The 17,732-nt window shown below is 37.9% G+C and overlaps 1 protein-coding gene across 1 annotated transcript in view; it reads right to left on the bottom strand.

Moving 5' to 3' along the window:
* LOC121421904 (mucin-4-like) overlaps positions 1 to 17,355 on the bottom strand; it is a 48,208-nt gene extending 30,853 nt beyond the window's left edge. Inside the window, exons 1-10 of the mRNA XM_041616706.1 lie at positions 15,989 to 17,355; positions 14,895 to 15,034; positions 12,737 to 12,919; positions 10,949 to 11,122; positions 10,008 to 10,226; positions 9,345 to 9,534; positions 8,201 to 8,359; positions 2,410 to 2,529; positions 1,318 to 1,523; positions 228 to 318 (exon numbers count right to left, since the gene is read on the bottom strand). Coding sequence (XP_041472640.1) covers positions 228 to 318; positions 1,318 to 1,523; positions 2,410 to 2,529; positions 8,201 to 8,359; positions 9,345 to 9,534; positions 10,008 to 10,226; positions 10,949 to 11,122; positions 12,737 to 12,919; positions 14,895 to 15,034; positions 15,989 to 17,348 — 2,842 coding nt within the window. The 5' untranslated portion in view covers positions 17,349 to 17,355. The remainder of the gene's footprint in view (positions 1 to 227; positions 319 to 1,317; positions 1,524 to 2,409; positions 2,530 to 8,200; positions 8,360 to 9,344; positions 9,535 to 10,007; positions 10,227 to 10,948; positions 11,123 to 12,736; positions 12,920 to 14,894; positions 15,035 to 15,988) is intronic.
* Between the last annotated feature and the right edge of the window lie 377 nt (positions 17,356 to 17,732).

Raw genomic sequence — 17,732 nt, forward strand, 5'->3', positions numbered from 1 at the left:
ATAATTTTTCTATGTACCATACATGTAAATTGCAAATAATGCACTTGTTAAATTTCATAAACGATTACAAACATTCATCATCATTATCATTAAAAGTATTGTTATTACAATTATTGATATCATTACTGACATTATAATTGTTTTTATTATTTTATTATTAGTAGTAGTATTATTGTTGTTATCATTATTAAAGTCAAACTATTGGTGAATCAAGATAACAAACATACCTCCTTCCAACGTAGTGAAGTCAGTTATCTCTTCCGTTTTATTGATAAGAATCCTCATAGCCGTTCTGTTATCATTCAGCGAAAACTCAACCTGTATTGTAACCATAGAAACACGAACCATTTGAATGTACACAGATTGAAGCACCAATTTAGCATCCAAATCCCTGATATTATACCAAAGTCCTTAAAAATGGGACCTTTTGCCTTATTTTCAGGCGATCGACATTTGAAGATAAAGTAGGCAAGGATAACATTATATATTATGCAATGCATGTTCTTGCCTGGAGGTGGCGAAATCTGAGTAAATAATAGTTATTTCCATTATTCTTATTCTTATAATCGTTATCATTATTGATATCATTATTTCTATTTTTTCGTTATTGTTCTTGTTATCATTATTACTTATTTTATCATTACTGTTATTTATGATTGTGGTTCTTAGTTACGCTAATGCAATCTGAGGTTCCTGGGTTCGAATTCGAGCCATGTCATTATTTATGATGAAAATTTATCGAAATATGTATATTGAGGATGTTCCACGATTAAAATGAATTTATGTCATTTATAATAATAAAAATGGGAAAGAGTCACTTCCTATCATAAAACCTGTTTGGTGATTTTTAATTTTCAAAAAGAGGTTACCACTGCGATACCTTGAGTAGCAGCGAAATTCCTAAGAATCATAATTCGTCTACCACAGTGATGCCTTGGGTAGCAGCGAAATTCGAAAAAATGATAAAAAATTAATTTTACTACTGTGATGCCTTGGGTAGCAGCTAGATTCCAAAGAATAATTAAAAAGTTCGTCATTTTGATGCCTTGAGTACCAGCGAAATGTCAAAGAATGATTTAAAAGAAATTTTTACCACTGTGATGCCTTGAGTAGCAGCGAAATTCCTAAGAATCATAATTCGTCTACCACAGTGATGCCTTGGGTAGCAGCGAAATTCGAAAAAATGATAAAAAATTAATTTTACTACTGTGATGCCTTGGGTAGCAGCTAGATTCCAAAGAATAATTAAAAAGTTCGTCATTTTGATGCCTTGAGTACCAGCGAAATGTCAAAGAATGATTTAAAAGAAATTTTTACCACTGTGATGCCTTGGGTAGCAGCGAAACCAGTGAATACGGTGCCGGTGTCGACTGGCTCACTATTGTTGAAGGCTTTGCCCGTCCGCGCCTGAAGAACGAACGAGTCATTGTTGGTGTATTCCAGCATAGAGTACTCCCCCAGACCGTTGAATGTGTATCCTCGACCATCCAATGTCCTGATGTGGGGGTCGCCCCAGAACCATGCTAATTAAATACGAAAAGTAAAGTTATATAAAATACGAGGTACAGGTGTTTCTTCTGCATCACTTTTTAGGACTTTAAAGGAAAATTACACCTTTGAAACAAGAAAACACGAAACAAGAAAAATTTAAGAAACAGATCAACGAAATCTTCAAAAAAATTGAGTAGATACTATTTAGAAAGTTATGAGCATTTTAAGTTTAGATGATTATTGTAATGTAGATCCTCCCATTGGCAAAGCGACAAAGATGTGTGATGTGACAAATGTGAACAACTTTGCCATTAATTTTGTATGTATTTCACTTAAACTGTCTCTATCATCACGTCTATCAGTAGATCCTGTATTCTTTCTATGGGAGGGCCTGTAATACAGATTTTCAGTTAATACTTTATGTAAACAGAGTTTGTATCACCATAAGAAAAAGCAAAAAGATACATTTTGTAGGCATTTTATCGTCCATCAAAGGGTTAGTTGTTCACATGTGACATCACACATCATTGCCAAAGGGAGGATCGCCATCATGGCCATGGCATTAGTGATCGCAATATTGAAATGCTCATTACTTTCTCATTATTTATCCGATTTAAAAAAAAAATTCTTTGATCTTATTCTTTGATTTTTCTGTTTCCACACAAGCCCACTTGTTCCAAACGTTTCATTCCCCTTTAAAGGAGAGGACTGTCTGCTCATACATAAATGAACCCCGAACTTTAAACATTCTTTTCTCCTAATTATACCGTCCCCTGAATTTATTCTATTCACTGTAATACTTGTATGGGTTTGTTGATCAAGTTTGCCCTAGCTAGCTATCATTTTGAATCTTAGGAAGTGCCTTTTCTTGTTGCTTTCGGGTACATATTATAGCATGGCTTAGAAGTAATGACTTACATCGTCTTGGAGGTCTATACCTAGAGCAGGTAGAAGTTGGTCTTCTTTCTTGGTACATTCCGCAAAACTCAGGACCTGCTCCTTGATGACAGCAGTGAAACCTCGGCAGAAAATCTCTCTCTGTATTAAAGAAAAAATATTGCTAGTCAATCTGTCATTTTGTATAAATATAAGACAGAAAAGTGTCGAAATAACCTCGGAAGTTCGATTCTATATCAAATATGGTAGAGTTTGTGTAAATAGATTAGTGTTATGTTTATCAAACTCAATCATGAGGCGTCGATTATCTATTTATCTATTCAATGACTCATTATGTATTACCCATGGCTTTAGCTCCCGTTACTTTCAAGCCTTTGGTGCATTCAAGGAATTAATCATTCCGGGTACCCATTCTGCTAACCTGGCTCGAGTGCAGCACGATTACTTGCAGGAGTAAATAACGCCATGATTGGGATTCGAACCTATGACACTCTGTTTCAAAGGCGAGAGTTAGGACCGCCAGATCACAACCAGTCCATACATCCAAACAGAAGTGAATGTCATAGAATAAACACTTAAAGAAGTGCCTGGTCAACCTCATACACACGCGCGCGCGCGCACACACACACCCTCACCAACCCATCCCTTCACTCACACAAACACACACACCCTTTTTTTTGGATAGTAGGAATGGCCTATTAACACAAACGTATATCCCTCTGATTTTTTAAATTTAAAAACATTAATGTTAAACTAATCAAATCATAAAAAATATATTATTGTTATTCTCAAACGTATAATCTAACCCTGCTCCATCTGCTAATCTCACAATTTTGAACATAATTTTCGCTGAGACAAATGTGGATTATTTTGACGATTGAGTAGAGCGCATTACGAGGGGATTTTTTTTTTAAATGACGAATCTTGTCTGAATTTCGTAATCCCATCGACTTTCTGAATACAGTTTCTTAGAATTTTGATCATGTACCCAATAACAATCGTAATGGGTGAAATATTCTGTCCTACCACCATTGGAAAGGACAGATAGAACTTTTGAGCCCTCTTAGTGAACTCTAAACTCAATAAATTCCTTCTACCCAAATCTATGTTTGCCTCCAGCGTCAAACAATAATGCGGAATCTCTGGTTATCCCCATAATAGTAAAAACACAATAATACAAGTAAATCAACAATCGCTCATCTGGCAAGGATTTTGAAACCGACTAAGTTACGGTAACTTCACAGAGTCACAATCCCGACCTTTCGTTTGAGGACGCGTACGCTTATTTAGAACGGTAGTTCATTTTGGGAGAGACTTTTGGGCCCGTCGTCATGGTCGTAAAACTCCGTCCTGTAATGCAAATTGTGTGACATGGGATTTTTTTTTCGTTTCGCATCTGGAACGGAAACATTCGATTTGCGTTTCGTGTGCAAAATTCTGGTTGCTACTATGGTAACAGCGATATATCATATTTAGGACGACTTTCCAAATCCAAATTTGCTTCCTCCCAGAACTCGAGAGGCCGCCCGGGGGACCCACTTCCATTGAATGGTGGATACCAAGCGCGACCACATGTAAAAAGGGAAGAGTGGGTATACGTATAGGCCTATGTAGCGTTATGAGGGTGTGAGAAACAATGATTAAAATACTGAAAAGGGATATATTTCCACTACTTGTAGGGTGTCACAACCCAAATACTTGTTGAGAGATGCATTTTCATAATCTGGAAAAGACCTTCCCTTCTTTAGGGTGCTTTACGAAACCCCATGGTCGCGCCTGGTATCCACTCATCAATGGAAGTGTACCCCCCGGCAAACCCCCCATTTCTGCGGAAAAGTAAAACATACTGCCCATTACATTGTGTGCTAGAGGCATATTGTTTATGTAGAAGGTGCTAGCAAAAGAAAAAAACTCCGCAAATTTAGACGGTTTATGGCCTGTTGCATGCTGTGTACATGTCAACGCATGGGAAATGATTCGGCTTGAGAGGTGACTGACCCATGGAATCAATTGCCAGTGATCCACAAATAATGCACATTAAATGCAATATCGATTCGATGGACTGTAATGATCTATATCTAAGCCTTAATTCGGTAAGTTTTTCCTTACTAAATATGTACTCGATTTGTTTGAAAAACCACTTTCTTATCCATGTCATAATTTACATTTCGCATGTCTCCAGCCAGCTGGAGTCATAGCCATGATACAGGTACAGTCCCGCCGCGAGCTTAGGCAGGCAAATGGCATGGCATGGCATGCTGGTATCGTATGAAAGAGCTTTGCACACGAAAAGCAAGATCTATAGGGCCTGTATCACAAAGCTTGGCAATGATCGTAAACAATTTTCTACGTTTGATTGTATTGACTGTAATGTATAATCAATCTAGAAATTCGAGTCTATGATTAATCGTTAACTTTTGAGTTACCCGACTCTAATCTCGCGTTGTAGAGATTTGCGAAAGGTGCCTAATATCACCATTGGAGCGACAACCCCTTTGTTTGGATTTCCATTTGTTTTCTTGTTTTTCTATGAGGCATACAATTTACCTTTCTCTTTCTCTCACCGTGTTTACACAGTGACTCGGCTCGCGGGTTCGACGGCTCGCGTGTCGAGCTCGCTTTTTTGTTTAAACGCAATCACATTGTCGTGAAGAGCACGGCTCGCGTGTCGAACCCCCGAACCGAGTTACTGTGTAAACACGGTATCCGTCCCTCTCTGTCTGCTTTTGTTCCCCCTCCTTTTCTTTCATTTGCCCTCTATGTGTATTTTCAATGCTAACACAAAGAACGAGTATATATGGTGCCACGAGCCTAATTACATCAGGAGGGCTAAAGATATTCGTTCGACCCAACCCATTTGATTTTTTTTCAATTTGATATTGCTGATTGACAAAAGTGTATGAATATGATTCAAAATCTAACATTGATTCTAGAAATGGTAACTACTGAACTTCCTTAATTTGCCCAAATTGAGAAGATATATCAATGATTTGGAACTATTTTTTGACTGGCGGAAGAATTGGGGCTATATTACTGTTATAATTGATGAATTTGATCACATCATAGTTATGTTCATAAATGGCGATTTATTTTTAAAATGAGCTGGCTACGATACCCTTCTCTGGTCAGATATGGAATATCCAAAGGTAGTAAACATTCGACCCTCTAATTTCACATTTTTTTAAATGAATTTTTCTTAAATGCCATTTTAACACACAAGTCTATGGGTAATGTTTTACGCGCGTGACACCATTATATACACATAAGAGAGGTCCGGGCCTCGTAACGCGTAGGTTACCGACTAATTGCAATATGAAATGGCTTATCAAGATCATCGTTGCATAAGTATTTTATTATGCTCAGTAGACTGACAACGAACCAATCAGAATTCTTCTTTCATTTTAGCGATTAATTGATAACTTTTGTGTTCACGGGCACTGGACCCAATGTCGTGTAACTCTGTAATACCCCTATTTAACATTCACTGGGGGAAGAGGGGGAGGGACTTCACAATAATGTGTCCATGCCCACCCGCCCCCTCATCAAAATATCCCGACTCCGTGTGTGCTTTCATTTTTTTTTTTTTTGGGGGGGGGGTAAGGTACAGTGAATTGATGAAATGATAAAAATCCCACTTTTAGAACACATTTGGGCACCATAGAGTTTTTTTTGGGGGGTACGAACCTATTTTTACATATTTTTGCACACTAAATCACAGGGACGGTCGCACCTTTGCCACTTATATCGCCAATCCTGGTTGAGATATAGATTTGGAGCAGTTATTAAAATAACAGAAAAGATTGGGCGTCGGGAGTTCAACTTATGAATATGAGAGCTTGAAAAGAGCCCATTTAGTAATGGAAATGGCCGAAGGGGCGTTTACAGGAACAAGAAAACATAGAAATAATGGCAGTCGTCCGTTAAATTAAGATAATGACACTTTAGGGGATACTTAAAAAAATATGTGTTGTTTGCGCACAAATCCTTTGAGCGCCACTTCTGCCGTCCTCATATTTTTCCACGACCTTTCCCTTTCAAGTTCACACAAAGAAGGGTGTAACGGCAAACATTCCTCCCATTGACAGAATTATTTTTTCCTTTTTCATTATCATAATGGCATATCCTTTGTTAATCGGAAATGGTGGGAATCAGTGCGTGAGTAATCACATAATAAATGCCGCTCGTGTTGAACCTGACATTTTCTCGGTCGCTTCTCTCGTAAAGATGAATTAATTGATAGTCGGAAAAAATGTAGTGAATTCACTCATGCACATTTCAAATAATTTCTAACATTGATTGTTCCGGACAGAATCAGACGTAGTTTCAGGGTTACTAAAGGTAACAAGCATGTTTGGTTCCAGTCCACGTACATTGAACTCTTGAAACAGATCTTCTTCAGGGGCGACATCGATTTCTTTCTGTTTTACCGGGGTGGGGCGACGTAAAAGTGACCACGTTTTCCTAATTTGGGCTGTCAAATCTGATCTGGCCAAGAAAGGCGTTTGATACAAATTTAAGAATGCCCTTTGCTTTTCTCAAAATTGATGAAGCGTTTTAGCTTCAGCGCTTCGCGCAGGAAGATTGTTTATTTCAATTCCAATGCTACTGTTTTTTTTCTTTTAGCCAAAACCCAGACATTATACCATTATTGTCCTTATATTTAGTATGATTTCAATTAGAGAATCAAACATATGGAACAAGTAAATTACACCAAAAATGTTGCATTAAATCCGAATATAAAATAAATATTTATAATCATTTCATCATCATATTGAAGCAGTAGTGTCGTCATGAATATGCATGCATAAGCTGCTGATTTTACCCCAAATCACCCCACCTCACCCCTCCCTCGTCACCTCCCACCCTTGCCCCCTTTCCCCTTCTCATACACAGCCAGCACACATGGTATTTTGTTTTCCAACACCATCTGTAATTGTTCCACCTTAATCTGCTCCAAAAATACAGAAACAAGACTTTAACCTAATTTGTTACAAGAATTTATTTTCATCTTAAAAATACTGTGCATATGAATCGAAAAATATAAGTGATTAAAATTCTTCAGAATAATAAGAAATGATGACTAGAATAAATGACTGTTTCATCAAGTTCTGTGAAGAAATTACCCCCAAATCTAATTTCAATGGATTATGAAATATTCTATTTCTCTGATTCTACTCTACATATTAGTTTTGGAATCAAATCTACTTCAGACCGAAGTACCCCTTTGAAATACTCGAAATCTATTGAACTATGAGTAAATGGTGCGTTTGTAAACCAGCTATTGTCCAGGACATTGGAAAAGAATTTTGATGGGGGTACTGTTTTAGAAGAAAATTTGACAGGCAAAAAAGACAAAAAAATATATGAAAGTAAAAAGTAAAAAAAACCAAGATTTTTACCCCAAAAGGAAGGTGATTTTGGTCAGGAAAATTTTGAGAAGCAAAAAAAAGCATAGCAAAAAAACCCCAAGGGTTTCACACACACACTTCCCCCCCCCCCAACACACACACAACGTGTTTTAGGGTCATGTCTCTCGGAAGACATTAAAGGTCTGACATAAATAATTATATCTCATTGATAAGCATCTGTAAAACCTAGAAACACAAACACCCTCACACGCACAAACCCACCCACATCCATTTGGACCATACACACAGCACTCACCCACACGCACACATTTTATCGTCAATGGTGTTTCCGATGGTACAAAGATCAGAAAAAAATGCTGATTAGGAATTAACGTCTTATCGGTTGGACCCTTTTCCAAAAGACAATATTCATTGGATCTAAAATAGGAGAATAACGCCCTTACCAAACCATAGTTCAAACGAATGATAACGGTATGCCTCGTAATTGGTTGTCCTCCACGGGTCACTAAACGAGTTCCCAGGTAGAAGTGGCAAGAAGTAGTAGCACCGGTGGGCACCCCCGAAAAAGGACCGTCGACTCTGTCGGCAGAAGAACGACCCCTCTGTGTGGGCAAGCAGAATTTTGTTTGTAATGGTATAGACCTTATGCATTTTAATTCATATTATTGCCATCTTATTCTTTTTACTCCCCCAGTGGCTAACAGGAGTATGCCAGGTGCAGATCACCAACGCATGCAAAGCAATTGCTTCAGGCATAGTGGCGCGCTGACGGAAATGGATAAGGTCTATTGCAAATTGATATGAGGGGAGGGGGAGGGGTGGTGGTACAAAAGCCCAATAAATGAAGAAACATATAAATGAACAACATAATGTCAACCTTATGACAACGGTCTTCTGAAGAATAATTTTTTCAAGGAACGAACATTTCCTGTTATAAAATGGCCCTAGAATTCGTACATTTTTCGGAAATGCCTCGTTTTATTCTTTATCAGACTTATGGCCATTTAAAAATTTCTCTAGTCGCAAGATGGTCTTACATCACTCTCAAGCCATTCGTAAAAAAAGATTTACTTGACAGTTGCACAAATTATGCCTAAGGAGTCCTTTACCAACGCCTTGCAAATGCTAAGAGTCATTCGTAAGAGGGACGTACGAAACTCCGGTCATAGAGCGTTCTTACAAACGCCGCAAGAGCCCTCTATGAATAACTTAATACATTCTTACGAAAATTTTAAGACATTTTAAGACTTTCGCCCGGTAGCCTAACGAAGAGAGGGTTTCATGCGACGTTGAATAATATACTGGCAAAGACGATCGACCGAGCTGCGAAGTTAGTAACAGTCTATAAACGGTCTGTGAACGCTGGCTTCGTACGGCTTTCTTGAGAAGACCTTACGAAATGGTCTGAAATCGTTCGTACTGCGTTCGTAGTAGTTCTTAATATTATTTGTATATAAGCAGTTAGTCTACCTATTGGATTGTTTCACCATATCGGCTGAACTGGTTTTATCTGCAATTTGGTATATTTGCCGTATAGTGATTAAACGAAAAGTAGACCAAGCGGGTATAGACCAATTGGCAATTTACCTATGCATCTGGTATATCGCCTATCAAAAAACGACTGGAATATTGAACATGGACAGTCATCGGCTAATTGAAGTCGGATCGGCAAGGCTGGAAACAGAGTCTCGATGTCCTCTTGGTACCAATTGTCGCAGAACTGGGCAGAATTGACAAACGTGCTTGGGTTGTCGTCGAGACGGTAAATAAGTACTCCCTGGAAAGGGGGAAAAGTATCGGAATATGTTGACTACGTTATCATATCCAATTCATGACGTCACAGTCGCATGGACGAAACCCGAGTCCAGGGAGGCGTTTCATGAAAGGACTTGTCGGACGTTTTATCCGACAAGTCCTGTTTTATCCGACAGTTACCATAGGAACAGTGCCTCTCAGCCAATCAAAATCATGGAAAGATGTCAGATCTGACAACTTGTCGGATGAAAATATTGATGAAACGCTCCCCAGGTTGGCCAAATCTATTACATTTTTTCCAATGTCAAGTAATTATATCGAAACAAGGCATTAAAACATTTGCTGTATAATTTTCTTTCTCCATGGGATATCATGAATATTTCACTCGTCAAGACTAATTTTACACTAGTGTCGATCTATTACGCAATATTCCCTATCTCGTGGAATATTTCTGATATCCACCTCTGAGACATTCATTATAATGTAATCATTTACCTCAGTTCCTGAGATCGAGCCGATGTTCAGGTCTGGTCTGTAGCTTTCGCTCTTAAACTCAGCTGAGAAGCGATTCGATCTTGTGTACTTGGCGTTGAAACCAATAACAACCTCCACTTCCTTCGTAAGCTCAATCCAGTTGAAACTGCCAATTTCATAGAGCATAAGCACCCCGGTTCTCGCTCCGTTAGTAAAAACTATCGCCTGATACGTCACAGTCTGTAAATTTAAATCAATACATATAGACGGTTGAATGAGAGGCAGTTAAAAATCCTTTTCATAGAGTATAATCATCCCTTTTCTCCCTGACAGTAAAAACTATTGCCTGATTCTTCACAATTTGTGAGTTCAAATCAATACATATTGAAAGATTTTTAAAGATATTTATAGACAATTAAAAGCCCATGAATGACATCGAACATTAGCACCACTGTTGTTGCTTCGCTATTAAAAAAGAAGAAGATTTATCACCTGATACGTCACCACGTGTTGAGTTCAAATTAATACATACTGCAATATGATATCACACAGTATGTGTTTGTTTGCTTAATTATCATTATCTTCCGACCAGGGGTTCAAACGGCGCTTTTTCTTTAGAATCTTAATTACACCGCGGGGCGAGGTCCTTAGTGGGTCATAAGTGATAGGTTTTACTGGATGAAGCAAACATTCTTGCTCGGTATTTTGAAACAAATTAATTATCCGCATTAATTCAAGCTCCTATGATGTACCTCTTGGCAAATTCAGAATACTACGCTTCACTTCTTAATGAAAAAAATTCTTGGTCGGTCGTTTTCCTCGCTCTCTCACTAATATAAAACTTGTGTCGTAAAAAGCTTTAAGAAATCTCACTCATTTGCTACATTGGCAAGCATAATCTCAAGAATTCACTTTGAAAGTAAAGAATTGTACATATAAAGCAAATGTTGAGGTAAACTTACTTCTTGTCCAGGAACAGTATCAGGAGGCTGGAAGTTCTCCCAAGTGACCAAGACAGCAGTGGTTAAGGTGTCAATGACGTCATTGTTTTCTATGCCCCAGGGCCTTGCATCTAGTGATCTCAGTCTGTCTCTCAGAGCTGAGAAAAACTCTACATCAGTACTGCTTTCGAAGACCTTTGAATGGGTAATAAATTGTCAACATAACAAACGATAGACCCTTATGGAATATAACAAAATTTCAGAGCATACCACCCCTAATAAACATACAGCACTGTTCATCTGTTTTGTTTGTTCCTGCCATGTTGACGTTGTTTGTATGCGCATTTTTTGTGGTCATAATAATGATGATAATGACAACATCAACAACATCATCAAATATAATAATAATAACGATAATAATATAATAATAACAATAACATGCGCATTTTTTGTGGTCATAATAATGATGATAATGACAACATCATCAAATATAATGATAATAACGATAATAATATAATAATAACAATAACAATAGTAATAATGATAACAACAGTTAGAATCATTATCATTTCTTTACCCTGTTAATAAGAACACAGTGTAATACATTATGTGATCAAAATATCGGTAAGAACACCGCGATATAGTGTGTTCGCATGACGGACTATGTGAATATGTGACTCACACCGCTTACATACATGTACAAACATTTTATAACAGTGTGAATAACACTTCTGTGGACAATCCTAGTGTGGGTGTTCACGGTGTGTTCACATAGAGGACTATGTGAAGATGCTATCCACACCGTCAAAATGCTAAAATCTAATGATGTGAAGATAATTTCACACTGTTCCTCACTATATCACATTGTGGTATAATGTGTTCTTTGAAGCACTATGTCTTTACAATGTGTTGCACATGATGAATACACCGTGGGGCGCTGTAACTTTCAGTAGGCTAGTTACAAAAAAGGTTTCACACTGTCGAAACCTCGACCTACACTGTACAGTTTTTACAAGGTGATCACGGCATCAAATAGACTGCTAAAAATGCTCATTTATCATTATGAGGGTGATTTTGACCAGGCTTTCTACAGTGGGACTACGGTTTTACCCCTAGAGGATAGTGGTAAAGTGGTTTCACACTGTGGACACCTCCGAGTGTACGCAGTGTGTTCACATAGTTCACAATCATGTGAAAATGTGGTTCACACTGTGCTCCACGCTCTGGGGCACTATTCTTTCCAACAAGGTTGATCTAAAGTGGTCCTGGTGGGTGTTTCGTAAAGCTGTTCGTAAGTTAAAAACGACTTTAAGAATTAACGACTGGTGAAGCTTTCTCATGCGCTAAATAATCACCAATGAACATATGGTGAACATGATTTACTACAAGGAAGGATCACCGGTCGTTCTTAAAGTCGCTCTGAACTTACAAACAGCTTTATGTAACGGCCCCCGTTAGGTGTTCCATCAAGACATGTGTATGTTACGTATGACTTTACCATGCACGACAGGTGATTGTGCTGAAATATTATTATTCCTATCCAGCTACCTTAGCATTTTAGAACACGTTCCATTGTGCGTAAAGTAGCGCGTAAGGTTACGAATATATTTATGAAACACCCACCAAGGGTCCGTTGCAGAAAGAGTTGCGTTTAAACGCAAGTCAAAAAATCAATCGAAAGTCCCAAATGCGCGCTGTTGATTGGTTGAAAGTCAAGTTACGCATGATTTTTAGAGTTACGATTGACTGCAACTCTTTCTGCAACGGACCCCTGACATACAACCAGAAATTCTCTGGTCCAACTCGTACCTCATAATAAAGACTTGGACTTCCCACCGATGTGTCCACAGGGGCACCGAACACCGCTACAGCAGGGTCGATTTGGGAAGAAAATCGATCGAGTTCTGTAAAGCGAGATGGGTTGGTGTATTTCGCCAGGGCAAGGCTTGTAGGAGGCCTCTTGGAAAAGTGAATCATTCCCGTTGTAGTAACCTGGATAAGGAATACAAGTGATTAAGGTACCATGAGACTATCATACAACTGCCATATTCCCAGGACTGAACCACATAAAGCAGTTGTTCTTTCAGCGAGCAATACAAAACCGAATTCCATGTCCTCTATTTGTAACCTCTCAGTTATTTGCCTTTCGTAGTCAGATGAAAATAGTGGCTAAATCTTCCCCCGAGATTTAGATATTTGTGAATAAACATTAAAAATAAACTGTAAATAGTAAAAGAAAGGATGTAAGCTGCACTCGATCCACATTTAGAAGTCTGTTAGAATCGTCAATTTGAAGGAAGCAGACAAAACCAGATAAAGAGGAGGAAGGAGGGTAATTGAGGTAGAAGTAGAAGAAAAAGGAGGAGAAACAGAAGAAGAAAAAAATGAGGAAAAAAATAAGAAGAAGAAAGAAAAAAATAGCAGGAGGAAAAGGTGGAAGGAAAAGAAGAATAAGGAAAGGGGACAAGTAGAGGAAGGAGGACAAAATGATAATTAGCCTTTGATTTTTGTTTATCGACACAGGTAAGACGAGACGGGTGTCAGGATAGGCACTGCAAGCATGTCTAGCAATGATTGATGATTAAGTAATAGTTTACTGCACTTGAAGACTCACCAGAAAAATGGCATCAAATGAATTCCCGACAAATGCATCAAATGAAAGGTGCCAGTTTTTCCTGTGATATGTGCTAATTAAGTACATGGCCTAATTAAAGGGCAGGTAAATGAGTTCTGAAAACATTATATGAACAATCATTATAACGAGCAAATAGAGACATTTTGATGTGTTCTTTTAGTGTTCGGAGAAGTTGCTCATAATGCATAACATCTCACATCCTGGTAGAATCTCCATAACAGTAATGCTCGTGAAATTCCATTGGTCATAGTTTCTTATTGTATAGTGCGTCCTACAAGAAGGAAATCGATTTTCAGCGATAAATCTCACATTTATTAAATATGTTTTAACCCCCCCCCCCAATAAAAATACTATAAATTTGATGCTAATTTTAAGAGTGGAATCTCGTCATTAATTTGAGACCAACAACTTAGCTAATCGTTCACGCATCTCAGATTGCAATGCAAACAGTTAATATTGAATAGCATATCTGAAACATTTTGCGCAGGAACTACATGTGAATCTGAATCCACTCTCCTTTGGGGATCAGTGGGAGGAACTTAAAGAATGCGAAATAAATGTTAATGAGCCAACAATTAAATAAGCAAGGTCGTCGTATCACGCACCACTCTTGTGCAATTATTCTGAAAAACCTGATTTTGACATTAAAACTTCAAACTCGTCTCGTTCATTAATGCGTGAGGTGATCCTCCCATATTAGGTATCAAAACATCAGGAGTTATAACTGAATTTTGTAATGATCTACATGAAATATTATAAATCATTTGCCTTTTGATAAAAAAAATACATGAGATTTTCGGCTTCCTTATTCTGGAACGAACTGTATATTCAATTTTACCCAAGTGTTTGTTTCTTTACTTCATTCTCTGATTTGATTGGTTCTAATGGTTTCATTTTCATTTGAAGGTTTTGCAATCTGCTCCAATCACGCCATCAAAACCGACCAAAAACGATTGATGGTATATCGTTAGTCATAGAGGGCGTCAACATCTTGCCAGAGTCATTGATTGAAGCAGGTGCCGTGGCCGAGTGGCCTAAGGAGCTTGATAGGAGATCCGAGGATCGGGGGTTCGATCCCCGGCATGACATTGTGCCCTACCGCAAGGCATTTTATCCACATTGCTATTTTACCGTACATCAAATAAAGGAAAATGCTTTATGCATTATGAATACCAATGTGTGGACTTGTTTAAAAAAAAATAGAAATAATGGCTCCGTACTTTGCAAAGTGTTGCCGCCTTCTACGTTCCTTGTATTAGACTTAAGTTCAAGCCTCGGGAAGTTTCATATTAGATACTTAGCTGTTGTGATATGATTAGACATTGAACTTACCGTTAAATAGTAGTATAATTCGTTACTGCCAATGGGTAATCCTAATCTTATGTAAACGGTTCTGTAATCAAGCGAGTTTGGTTGAAACATCCTCTCCCTTGTGGCAATTCCATTTTCAAAATACAGAGGAATAAACGGTACTGGAAAATATAAAAAGTTTAAAAAAGATATCTGACATGATTTAATAATAATAGTAATAATATGTGATTTGTAATGAGCCGAATCCACTCGGCAGAGTGCCCAAGGCGCAGTGAAAGATATAAAGAAAAGAGAAAAGTACAAATATAATATTAATAGATTCAGGAAAAAATAAATATCAAACGACGTGTCTACCCCAGAAAAGTTGACATTAAAAGAGGAAAAGGGTAATGCTGAAAATGCAATCAAAATCGGATTAAAAGTTTAAAAAAAGTTATGAGTTTTGAAGTTGTATGCACAACTTGAAAGAGCCGGCGTCATGCACTCACTATTGATTTTGTATTTTCTTACATGAAACACACGTTTGCACATCTGATCCGCAGAAAATGAAATATTCTAGTAATCATATATCATAATTCAAAATAAATAGTGAGTTGGGAACAGGTCACTGTGTTGAGCATATAACTGCTTTATAAAGAAAATAGGCTAACCTGTAAATATTTTACGTCCGATTTTGACGGAATTTTTAGCATTATGCATGGATCTGTAGGATCCATGCATTATACTTGTTTATTTTTTTCTTTATCGTGGATTGATCTGACATTTAACATTGTTAATTACAGCTCCACATAGAAGAAGTAGACTATATGATCAAACTGTAAACACACTATGTGGTACTGTGATCAGCAAGGAAATCTTTGAAAACAAATTTCATGTTATTACAGTAAAATGTGACTAGCCAACTGCAGTAAAGTTTTATCAATGTATCGTATATTTTTCATCAAACTTTTTGTTCAATAACATTTATCTTTTTTCTCGTATCCGTGTAACGTAATTTTTCCTATTAGCATAACAAATTATGAAAATTTCTATATAAGGTAAAATTGCATTTAAGTAGAGCTTATTAACAGCAGAGGCTGTGGTTATTTTCTTTCATATCAACTTGACAATTTTACCTGCTGTTGCCGTCGTCGTCTGCATAGTTGTTTCAATAGGCGGCGTCGTAGGCTCCATTGTTGGCGTGGTTGTATCTGGTGTCATGGTCGGTTCGATTAAAGTTGTTGATACAGGTGTTGTCATTAGAGAAGATGATGCTGTGGTTGTCATACTAGGTGTCGACGATAGTTCCGTTGTTGGTTCCACTACAGTTGCTGTTGAAGTAATAGGGGTTGTCATTGGATCTGTTGACGTTGCTGTCGTCATTACGATTGGACTGGATGAAGCCAATGATGTTGTCTCAGCAGTCGAAATGGCAGGTGAATATGATGTTGATTGAATGGTATATGTGTAAGTTTGAACTATTGATGTAGCTTCAGTGCTTGACATTACAGAAGGTGTTGTTGATGTTGTTTCAATGGCTGAAGTGATAGATGGTGTCATTGATGATGTCGATAAGGATGAGGTGATAGATGGTATCATTAAAGATGACCCTAATGTTGAAGTAATAGATGGTGTGTTTGATGTTGTTTCAGTGTATGAAGTGATAGATGGTGTCATTGACGATGACCCTAGAGATGAAGTGATAGATGGTATCATTGATGAAGACCCTAATGATGAAGTGGTAGATGGTGTCATTGATGATGACCCTAATGTTGAAGCAATAGATGGAGTGATTGATGTTGTTTCAATGTATGAAGTGATAGATGGTGTCATTGATGAAGTCCCTAAGGCTGAAGTGATAGATGGCGTCATTGTTGATGACCCTAAGGAGGAAGTGATAGATGGCATCATTGATGATGACCCTAATGATGAAGTGATAGATGGTGTCATTGATGATGACCCTAAGGACGAAGTGATAGATGGTGTCATTGATGATGACCCTAAGGATGAAGTGATAGATGGTGTCATTGATGATGACCCTAAGGTTGAAGTAATAGATGGTGTGATTGATGTTGTTTCAATGTATGAAGTGATAGATGGTGTCATTGACGATGACCCTAATGATGAAGTGACATACGGTGTCATTGATGATGACCCTAAGGATGAAGTGATAGACGGTGTCAATGATGATGACCCTAAGGATGAAGTGATAGACGGTGTCAATGATGATGACCCTAAGGATGAAGTGATAGACGGTGTCATTGATGATGACCCTAATGATGAAGTGATAGATGGTATCATTGATGATGACCCTAAGGATGAAGTGATAGACGGTGTCATTGACGATGACCCTAGAGATGAAGTGATAGATGGTATCATTGATGAAGACCCTAATGATGAAGTGGTAGATGGTGTCATTGATGATGACCCTAATGTTGAAGCAATAGATGGAGTGATTGATGTTGTTTCAATGTATGAAGTGATAGATGGTGTCATTGATGAAGTCCCTAAGGCTGAAGTGATAGATGGCGTCATTGTTGATGACATTAAGGAGGAAGTGATAGATGGCATCATTGATGATGACCCTAATGATGAAGTGATAGATGGTGTCATTGATGATGACCCTAAGGACGAAGTGATAGATGGTGTCATTGATGATGACCCTAAGGATGAAGTGATAGATGGTGTCATTGATGATGACCCTAAGGTTGAAGTAATAGATGGTGTGATTGATGTTGTTTCAATGTATGAAGTGATAGATGGTGTCATTGACGATGACCCTAATGATGAAGTGACATACGGTGTCATTGATGATGACCCTAAGGATGAAGTGATAGACGGTGTCAATGATGATGACCCTAAGGATGAAGTGATAGACGG

This window comes from Lytechinus variegatus, chromosome 9, assembly GCF_018143015.1.
Source record: "Lytechinus variegatus isolate NC3 chromosome 9, Lvar_3.0, whole genome shotgun sequence".
NCBI lineage: Eukaryota > Metazoa > Echinodermata > Echinoidea > Temnopleuroida > Toxopneustidae > Lytechinus > Lytechinus variegatus.